Below are 11,373 nucleotides of genomic sequence, written 5' to 3'. Positions count from 1 at the left end.
AATTCTCTTCTCAATGTTAGCCACAATTTCTTAACATCCACAGTCAAATGCTTTTGCATAATCAAGAAAACACAAGTAAATCTCTTTCTGGTATTCTATGCTTTCATCCAAGATCCATCTGACATCAGCAACAATATACCTGTGCCTTTCAGCCAGAGTCTCTTTTGAATCCACCTTGAATTTCTGGAAGTACTTTGTTGATGTATGTTTCCAACCCTTATAAAACAACCTTCAGTAAGATTTACTTCCATGTGAGATTAATGATACTGTCTGATAATTTCTACAGTCAGTTGGATTTCCTCCCATGGGAATGGGAATATGGATCTCTGCCAGTCAGCTATTGAGCTAGCTGTCTTCCATATTTGTTGGCAGAGACTTATGAGCATGTTTAGGATGGTATCTGTTTCCTGATACACTTCAACTGGTATCCCATAAATTCCTAGAATATTACTTTTTTGCCAATGCCTTCAGTGTAGCTTACTGACTATGCAAAGGCATTGGACTGTGTGGATCATAACACATTATGGCTAATACTGAGAATAATAGGAATCCCAGAACACTTAACTCTGCTCATGCAAAACTTATAACACAGAAGAAGCAGTTGTCCAGACAGAATAAGAGAATACTGCATGGTTTAAAATCAGGAAAGGTGTACATCAGGTTGTATCCTTTCTCTTTATTCAATCTGTATGCTGGGAAAATCATTCTGGAAGCTAGGCTTTATGGAGAATATGTCATCAAGATTGGAGGAAGATTCATCAACAATCTCATGCAGATGGTATAGTCTTGCTTGGAGAAAGTGAAGAAGACTTGAAGCACTTACTGCAAAAGATCCAACATGACTGCTTTTAAGAGTTACATGTCAACATCAAGAAAACAATAATCCTAACCAATGGGCCAATTTTTGCTGTTATGTGCTGTTGAGTCATCTGCCACTCATAGCAATCCTATTTATGCTCCTATTTAAGGCTCTGAAGCCTTCCCTATTCTGAGCTAATCTCACTGTCTCCAATATACCTACTCCACTGTTGTTGTTGTTGTTAAATGCCATCGAGTCGCAGGAGACTCACAGCGACCCTATGAAGGGGAGTCCTCAACACTTGTGTGTGTTTCATCCTCTCTCCAGGTTCACAGGGTTTCCAGAGGCAAGCTGTTACGAAGTGGATGCCGCTCCTGCTTCCAAACTTGTTTTAATTGGGGAGTTTCACCCAACACTGTCCACCATGGGTAACCAACCATTAAAACATCAGCGTCATAGTGTTCAACCTCACAGCAACCACAAGTTACCACTGTACGGCAAGTGGACACACCAGGGCTATACAACCTAGAGGAATGTTTGAACAAAAACAATGAAAGACAGGTCCCAGGGCCGACCTACCTCATTACCTTAGTTACTATTATCAATCCATCTCACCCAGGGTCCTTCTCTCCCGCACTTTCCCTTCCACCCTCTGGAGAATGATGTCTTTCTACAAAGACTAGTCCCTCCTGGCAATATGCCCAAAGTATGTGAGACAGAGCTTCAAAATCCTAGCCTTCAAGGAGAAACTTGGTTTCACTCTCCAAAATAGACTTATTTGTTTTCTTGGCAGTTCATAGTATGTTCAGGACTCTTCTCCAGTATCACAATTCAAAGGCAGATTCTTATTCTGTCATCCTTAGTCACTGTCCAGCTTTCTGATGCACAGCAAGTAATTGCTAAGACTATGGCCTGGATAAGGTGCACTTTAGTCTCTAGACTGCACATCGTTGCTTCTCGGTACTCTGGAGAGGTCCCTGATTTTTCCCAGTGCAATTTGTCTTTTGATTTCCTGACTGGTGATGCCAAGAGTGTTCATTGTGGTACCGAGGAAGTTATAATTGTTAACAACCTCAATCTCTTTTCCATCTATGACATTGCTGCCAATTGTTCCAATGGTGAGAGCTTTGTCTTCTTAATACAGAGTTTCAATTCATGTTGAAGACTACAGTCCTTGACCTTCTATAGCAAACACTTTAGGTCCTCCTCAGTTTCAGCAAGCAAGGCTGTATTATCTGCATAATGTAGGTAGTTAATGAGTCTTCCTCCAATCCTGATGACATATTCCTCCTCATAAAGCCCAGCCTCCCAAATGATCTGTTCTGCATATAAATTGAAAATATATGAAAACAGGACATATCCCTGATATACTCTTTTCCTGATTTTGAACCACGCATTGTTTCTTTGCTCTGTTCTGACAACTGCTTCCTGGTGTCAGTATAGATTTCACATGAACCCAATCAAGTTTCTGGGATTTCCATTCTTGTCAAGGTCAGCCACAATGTGTTGTAATCCACACAGTCAAATGTCTTTGGATAGTCAATGAAACAGATAGACATTTCTCTGGTACTCTTTGCTTTGTGCCAAGATCCATCTGACATTGTGATAATGTCTCTAGAACCACGACCTCTTCTAAACCCAGCCTATACTTCTGGCAGTTCTCTGTCGATGTTCTGTTCCAGTACTGGACCAATAGGCAACATCATTATAGATGGAGAAAAGAGTGAAGTTGTAAATTATTTCATTGTACTTGGATCCATAATCACTACCCTTAGTAGTAACAGTTAAGAAATCAAAAGATGTGTGTCATTAGAGAAGTCTGTTGTCAAGGAGTTCTCTATTATTCTAAACAGCAAGTGTGTCCATTGAAAGACTAAAGTGTGCCTGGCATAAGCCATTGTATTTTCAATTGTTTCCTCTGCCATCTGAAATTTGGACAATGAATAAAGATAACTGATGAAAAACTGATGCCTTTGAATCATAGTGCTAGCAAAGAGTACCAAGTTTACTATGTACTACCGAAAGAACCAACAATTATTTCTTGAAGGAAACACAACAACAAGAGTGCTTCTTAGAGATAAGAATGGTGAAATTCCATCTCACTTACTTTGAGCATATTTCCTAAAAGAATCAGTCTTGGAAATTCTGAGAAAAGTAGAGATGTCAGTGAAAGAGAGTAAGACCAATAAAATGAACTGAAGTAGTTATTACCACAATGGGCTTGAGTATGACAGAGATCCTGAGGATGATGATGACAGCACAAGGTTCAGATCTATTGTTGTCAAGAATCAGAGTCAACTTGAGGGGATCTAACAACACATTGCAAGAAAGGAGACTCTATCTTTCTCTCTTTTTCTAAAAGAATCTGGCATTTTAGAGCACCTGTCTTTTAGCTAGCAGCACCTCACCTAAAAGGCCACCAACACTCCCTAAAGATTACACAAGGCCAGGCAAAATTTTGTTTTGTTGTGCATAAGTCACAATGAGTTGGAGTTGACTTCATGGCAGTTTCTATCTATATTAAAGAAACCATATCAAGTGATATAGCGGTCATTTTCAAAACTGTCAGTCCAAAGTCAAGTAACTTAGTTATTTTAAACACTCATTTCCTTACTTGTAAAGTAAGGATTGAAGCATTTGCTACCTCCCAAAGATTCTTTTTTAGAATACAGTGGGGAAAATGAAAGTGAACTAATAAAAACAGTACCAGTTGTTTTTCTTATGTACTGTCAAGTCAGAACTGACTCATAGCTTAGCCTCCAGCAGGTTTTCTGCAGCAGTAAAATGCACAGAAGATTGTTCATCTTTTTCTCATGGAGCAGCTGGTGGATTCAAACTGTGGACCTTTGGGCTGGAAGAGCAACTCTTTACCACTAAGCCACCAGAGGCCCCTTAAACAGTACTTGGCTAATAACAATTCAAGTATTATGGATATTTATTATTTATGCACATTTAACAATTTATATTTAAGAATACTTTCCCCAATATTACTTTCTCTGCACTTAGAGAAAACATTAAGATAAAGAAGGCATAGGTTATTCTAGAAGTGCACAGGAGTTGGCACTTACTGTAGCCTAAGGAGAAGGATTTTGTATTAGATACCTCCCTATTCCAGCTCCTTAAACCCACTGCCCATCTGTTCTTGCACTAAGTTTCCATAGAGCATTAACTATGTCTTGTTAAGAAGACAATTATCCTTAAGGATGGGGGGGGGGAACAAATGAATGACAGTAAATGCACAATGCTAATCTTCACCTTGATCATGCCCAAGAATAAAGTTACGGAACTGAACACATTCGACCTCATCAAGTACAAATTTATAAGATCATAAGAAACTAGAAATAGGCAAATAAAAATGTTACTGAGTCACATAATATCGCCTCTTTTTGCTCACAAAGGGTTCCCGTAAACATCACCAGCTAGGAAGGCGATACCTACGGCATATCTTGATTGGGGAAAGTGCTGCTGCCGCCGCCGCGGGATAAAATGAACTCAGCAGAAAAAGCTGGTGGGGAAAAGAAAGAAGCCTGAAAAGCGCGGGTCAAATAATCGAAGCTGTGTCACACCCAAGACGGCCCTCCGGAAACAGCTTTCCGTCAATGAAGAACCGGTAGAGGGTAGTGGAGAGAACTTACTCCCTGGATAGCATCCAGTCACTGCTGAGTGCAGCACAAGCACTCCCTACCCTAAGGGTCTTCACAACCCTTCTCCTCCCCGAGAGAACAGCAGCAGAGCCATCTCTTTTAGATGGCTGTTCACTTAAGTTTCCTGCCGGACCATTTGAGGATACACTCTGCTTCTTATTTCCGGTACTAGCAAGGTGCAGTTGCCATGGCAATTACAGGACGACCGAAATCAAGGCAGAAGCTGAGAGCGGATCACGAAATCGCTGACAAGAATTGGCTTCGCTTCCGTGTTTGATAGCTGGAATTAGGTAGCAGACGGCTTCCTGGCTCCATCTCTTCACCTCCTCCAGCTCTTCTGTTTTGCTTCTTCGTCTTTGGCTTGTTTGCTTCTTTTACTTCTAACAAATGCTTTATGTTTTTACTAATAATCTACATATAAATGCACGTTTATGCCCAGAGAAAGGCGCAGATATTGTCTGAGATGAGTCATGAACATATTTCACCGCTGAGATGGTGACTGGATGGCTCCCTGTTTTCACTCGGCCCTTTAGAAGCCGCGGGCGCTTGTTAACAGTTTATTTTTCTTGCTATTCTGTGGCAGGTTATTTATGGAGCCGTTTGCGGCAATGAGCTCTCTAGGCCCCTGTCGTGGTCTCGGACTAGAGTTTTAAATGAAGGAGGTTTCCAAGCCCGAGGGGTACAATTTTGTATTTATTTAAGCTTCAGTTTAGTCTTCCGTTGGAGAAGAGTAGAATTCTTGGACGTACCTATCGTGGGATTTCCCTATGAAGGAGTCACCTTATTTTGAAAAGAGCATTCCAGGACGGTCCTTAAAAAAAAAAAAAAATCCCACACCTTACATTTTCAATTTCTTGCTGTAAAGTGAGCACTCATTTTCTCTCTCTTAATGGAATAGTTTTTCTTTCACGTTTGTTGGATATGTACACGCATATGTGCTTAAAACACTGATGCTTAATTACATTGATACCAATTTGCAGTAACCAGACTGTGATACCACATCCCTATGGGGTTCTTCTAAATCTTGTGTAATATGAAAGTGTCAAGCAGGCGGTCTGTGTATTATAAATAGGGTACTTCATCCATGATAAGCGATTATTATCTTTCTTTCCCAAGTGTAACAGACCTATATAATTCAAGAAGGTGCAAGTGATTTAGGCCTCCTGAGTAAGAATCCAATGAGTCCTGAAGGAGACCCTACCTGTGTCGTCTTATTGTTGAACTTGAAATATTCAATTTATTAGACTGGAATATATTTTTAGAAGTCAGAGCTGGGTAAAGTAATATTGGAAGCTCTTAAAGCACTTGCACAATTTAGTGCCCCATAGTAAGCATTGTCCAAGAAGTCTTCATCAGTTTAATAAAAAAGTGAGCTGTTACTGGAATTTATTGCCTTTACCACTTACTGCCTAGGTATCAGGTAGCACCTACCTTACTAGGTCGGTGGTAAGTATCTCTGTCCAACAATTACCTCATCTGTAATAGAGACAAAAAAGAAAATATGACCATATAGTTGTGATGAAACAAGATGCTTAACATTTAATAAATCAGATGAGAGGTACTGTGTATATTTCACCTATTATTATTGTAACAGAAGCTCCAGTGGCTTAGTGGTGACACTGCCAACCCAAAGGTACATGGTTCAAATCCAGCAACTACTCTTTGAGAGAAAGATGGACAGGCCTTTTATGTGATTTACTGCCTCAGAAAAGCTGCTGGAAGGTCAGGTAGAAGTTGGTTCTGAGTCAATGATACGCAGCAGCAACAATAAATAGTCAATCTCTTATTATAATAGTATTATCATTTGTAATATGAGGGTGCATTATTAAGATACTGATGGAATCGATTGATCCTGCTATGGAGGAAAGGATGTCAACTGCTCAGTCTTACTATGTTAATAACTCATTATTGTAGATACCCGTTTAATTCTATCTGCAGATTCTTAATTGCTAATTAAAAGGTTGAATATTCAAGCCCACCAGATGTTCCATGAGTAAAAGATATGGCAGACTGTTTCTATAACCATTTGTAGCCTTAGAAAAACCTATGGAATAATTGTACTCTGCCCTATTGGATTGCTGAGAGTCAGAATCAACTCATTGGCAATGAGGTTTTTTGACTGCATGGTTAATTATTTAATCTTAAAATCACTCAAGGAAGAGTCTCATCTTACTATTTTGAAAGAATAACCCAAACCCAGAGCAAATCTACTACTGTTGAGTAAATTTCCACTTATATTGACCCTGCCTCAGATTTTTAGGACTGTAAATATTTTTTTTTAATTTTGTTATTTTGTTTGTGTGTGTGTACCGTCAAATCGTATCTGACTGGTACAGGAGGAGATGGCCCCTCCTTCTCTGGCAGAGCATCTGGCGGATTTGAATCGCATATCTCTGGGATTGCAGTGCAGCTTCTTGCCACTAGGCCACCAGAGCTCCCCTAGGACTGTAAATCTTAATGGGAGTTGATGGTCTTTCTCTCTCAAAGAGTGTCTGTGGAATTCAAGCCATTCGCCTTTTAGTTAGTACACTAACACATAACACACAAAGCTACCAAAGCTCCTTGGAGAGAATAGGTGTGTGGTTTTTTTTGGTTTTTTTTTTTTATTGTTCTGTAATTCTTCCATAGAATTACATCTTTGTATTTTTTTTGTTATTATCATATGCATTTATATGTTCAAGTTAGCACTAGATTACTGGAAATCTACTCACAAGAGTGTATGCTAGTTGAAGATGTAATATTTCCTCATATTATAATGTTCTTTACATTTCCAAATTCTTTTTTTTATTATTAAATTTTATTAGTTTTAATGAACAATTACAGAGATTTTGGGTTTTCATTCATTCATTGTTGCACTGTTTTCTCCACCCTTCTCCCCAGTTCATTCTTCTTTACCCCCCCACAATGTCTGTTTTAATTGTCCTATTGCCACGGTGCCCGCCAAAGCCAGTTCTGATTAATCTCCTTTGTCAGTGTGTCCCTTGCCATTCCCTATCACTCCTCCCTGAGAGAGACTTCACCCTGATTCATAAGGAAAAGGGGATGGCGTATTCTCTTAGCTACTTCCTGCTGAAAAGGGACGCTGTGGGTTTCAGGGTGAAGATCTTCTCTCACTACTCTAAAGGGCCCCCTTGGCAGTAAGAAACACATAGACTATTATGGAGATTGATTTTGGAATTTAGATGCACTGTTATCAATTGTGCTTAGCCGTACATGTTCATATCCTTGAAGATGTATCATGGAAGTGTTGCAGCCTAGAAGATACAAATTTAACTAACAAGTTAAAAGTGCATGAGTCAAAAATTGAAAAGCAATAATATTCTGAGTAGAGGTTCTAATAGTGGCACAAATCAAGTTACAGAGGTAAGGTGGTTCCATTGCCATCCTTATTCTAACTTAATTCTTTTTTTTAAATTTAAATGTTATTAATTTCAGTGAAAATTTACAGAGGCTTTGGATTTCCATTCATTCATTGTTGTAGATTTGTCCCCTCCCAAGGTTCCCCCCCACCAGGCATTACCCTCTTGGAAAAGTAAAAGAAAAGATTCATTATTTTACAAACCCTCCCCCAGGTCCACTCCACCATGTAGCCATCGCTCTAGACTCCTGTCATGACAGAAATACCTAATCACATATCTCTTTTAAACAGTTTTCTCCCTTCTCTGTTTCAGAGCAGCATACATTATTGAACCCATCTTACTCAGTCTCTCCCCAGCCCCAAGGACAGTCCCATTCTACAACAGTGGCACCATGCAATATTTGTCCCTTTGTGACTGGGACATTTCACTCAGCATAATGTTCTCCAGAGTCAACCATTTTGAGTAATATTGCATGAGTTCCTTGTTTTTTAATGCCGCATAGTATTCCATTGTCCGAATATACCACAGCTTCTCTAGCCATTCGTTTGTTGATGGGCAATTAGGTTGTTTCCAACTCCTTGCTATTGTGAACAAAGCTGCAATAAACATGGGTGTGCATATATCTGCTTGGGTGTCAGTACATTTCCAAATTCTGATATCTTGATTTTTCCTCATTTGAAAGGGAAAGTGACGTTTACACTTTGAGAGACTAACATAACTAAAACAAGTTGGGGTTTTGGTTTCTTTTTCTTTGCTACAGAATGGCCAGCAGCCCAGGAAGTGAAGCAGCTGTCTCTAATCAGAAATCTACGCTTTCAGAGAGTTCCCGAACAAAGAAATGTCCATTAACCGAAGAGGAGATGTTTTATATGACTTGTAGAGCTGCCTACCTAAGTGTTTTCAAAAGCAGCTTAGAAAACATTATTTCAAAAGAGCAACTTTATTTAGGTACTCTCTTATTTTATATGTTTTCCTTGTTTGTTGAAAGTTAATAGATCAGATAACCTGAATCACGATTACATTGCTAAATCATCACAATTTCTTAGTAAAGCTGAGCAATGCAACTATATTAACCTACTTACTCTTCTTCATAGGACCGCTATGAGTCACCTGCGACTCGACGGCACTTAACAACAACAACAGTCATTTTAGATAATTACATATTGTAAAAGACTAAAAATAAACCTTTCATCATTTATATAGACTTAAATAAAACCAACAAAATCAAACTTACTGCCTTCAAGTTGGAACTAACTCATAGCTGACCCTCCTACAGGTTTTCAAAGACTGTCAAATCACAGGAGAAATTACATGTCTTGTTCCCATTAAGCCACTAGTGGATTCAAACTATAAAGAGGCACCCCCTATGGGTTAACAGTGCAACTCCCTACGGACTAGGCCACCAGAGCTCTTACACAGACTGTTATGTACTGTGGAGTTGGAACCAACCCATAGCTGACTCTTAAGCAGGTTTGCAAAGGCAGTAAATTGAACTGGAAGAGATTGCCCATCTTTCTCTCACGACGCAGTGGCAGATTCGAACCATGTACCTTTGTGTGGTTTAGGTTTGCTTTCTTTTTAATGCTTCAGTAAAAAGAACATAGACAACTTGGGAATGATGAATCTAATCTCTGTTAACTTCACTAAGGGGACTAGTCCCTATCAGCAACACCCACAGTACAAAACCAATTCTTATAATGTCAGCCATAGTCTCTACGCTTTCACACTTAGTTCAATTAATCCAACACTAATTATACTGCTCCACTACTGGGTCTAAAATCTGTTGCAGTAACTAAACAAACTTCAGAACCACATTCAAGGTGATGGGCTATATTGGGGATGTTAACACGTTACAACCCAGGTTGATAGCCAGAATACAATTCCCCAGTCAGGATAGCTTCCCATAAGTGCTCACAGGTCCTCTGACCTTCAGCCTTGAGGCTTTAGGCCAATATTACAAAGCTCCAAGTCCTGCCAGTCCTCCAGCAACCTTGAACAAAGACCCTAGATTCTGGCTCCATGAGGCAGGAATGTTAAGTGTTAAGTCATCTCGGTTTCTGGCTCTCTGCTGAGGCTGCTGCTAGTCTCCTGTGGGTTCATGTGTGACTGATGCAGGACTCTCTATGTCTGAAGGAACTGCCCTACATTCTTTGCTTCTCTTTCCTTGCTGGAGATTCCAATGTTCTGCTGCTAAAGCTACTTAATTTAAATCTAGTGGGATGATAAAGCTAACCAAACTCATGAATCATTTACCCACCTAGTTTCCATGTTTCCATCAAGCCATGTGGTGGAAATAGAAGTCAGTGATCCCTTTTCTACATCACAGCTTCCATTAGTGATTTACTTCTAGTAATATTCTATTCCTTCTTTGTTATTTGAAGTTTATAAGAGTAAAAGTAAAATTCTTTTCATTTCCAAATCACTAATCTGAAGTTTACCTATCTTTGAGAATGTTGTAAATGATACATTAAAAAAATGAGTCAAGAAAAGTAATAGGAGATAAGTGAATTTTGAAACTAAGAGTTGATGTTTGTTGTTGTTTTGCCTCTTCTCTCCATTATCATATCTAAAAATTCCTTTGCTTTCAGAGTCCCTCAAACCTTGACCCAGTGCTCGGGTGGTTAATATCAATACCAGTTGCTCATGTCAGTTTCATCAAGGTTAATAATTGTGTAAGTAGAAAAACTTTGTCAACTTTAGAATCAGTTTCCTTAAAACTCTGCTGTATTTTTGTAACAATTACTTGAGCTTATATTCAGTATGAAGATCTCTACTTGAAGAAAGTAATTTTGGGAAATATATGAAGAGAAAAAGACTAAAATGTATTTGATGCTTGATAAAAGCCATTTATAAAATAGCTTAAGTGCCAATGTACATAATTACTTAAAGTGATCCTAAGGTTTATTTTTACTTTAATTTACTTAATTTAAAATTAATAAAATACTCTAAGTTTTTAATTATTAATGTTTAATGTAAAATCATATGGACAGTCCATTAATTACTTCTGAATAATTTGCCATTACTTTTGAATTATTTTTATTTTAAAGATAGGCTGAGGTCACTAACAGTTTTAAAATTTCACATGCTATGGCATTTAGTTCGTAAATCAATCAGTGTGTATTACTATGGTGAGATCAGTCAAATAGAATGTTCCAAGAGGATAATGCAGTGTTTATCTCTTCAGTGTTATAAACACTTGATTTTTATGATTGAATACTCTGTAACATTGTAATGATTTATTTCAGAACACCTAAATTAAAAAAGAAAGTTCAGAGGCTGTAAATCACACAGGAGGAGATTGCCCATCTTTCTCCTATGGAGCAAATAGTAGACTTGAACCATATAGCTTTGGGTTGGCAGCATAACTCTTGATATGAAGAATTGAGACATCTCTTTCTTACTATTATTTTTTTTTGTCTATATCCTTCTGCCATGTAAGTGCATAATAATGCATATTTTGATGTTTCATTTCAAGGCTTGATAATGTAGCACTGTTACCAGTGCTTGAATGTTGCGTTTTTCCAAATTATAAATAGTACATGTAGTATAGCTGCCCATCAAGGTCTATAAT

At 38.5% G+C, this 11,373-nt stretch overlaps 1 protein-coding gene across 1 annotated transcript in view; it reads left to right on the top strand.

Annotated features, from left to right (window-relative positions):
* The first annotated feature begins 4,666 nt into the window (after positions 1 to 4,666).
* Positions 4,667 to 11,373, top strand: part of EFCAB7 (EF-hand calcium binding domain 7) — an 82,531-nt gene continuing 75,824 nt past the window's right edge. Inside the window, exons 1-2 of the mRNA XM_006879770.1 lie at positions 4,667 to 4,733; positions 8,563 to 8,750. Coding sequence (XP_006879832.1) covers positions 8,564 to 8,750 — 187 coding nt within the window. The 5' untranslated portion in view covers positions 4,667 to 4,733; position 8,563. The remainder of the gene's footprint in view (positions 4,734 to 8,562; positions 8,751 to 11,373) is intronic.

Source organism: Elephantulus edwardii, unplaced genomic scaffold (genome assembly GCF_000299155.1).
Source record: "Elephantulus edwardii isolate Elephantulus edwardi_28Jun2011 unplaced genomic scaffold, EleEdw1.0 scaffold00005, whole genome shotgun sequence".
NCBI classification, from domain to species: Eukaryota; Metazoa; Chordata; class Mammalia; order Macroscelidea; family Macroscelididae; genus Elephantulus; species Elephantulus edwardii.
Note: the sequence above shows the minus strand (reverse complement) of the source record. Positions and strands in the feature narration are given on the sequence as shown.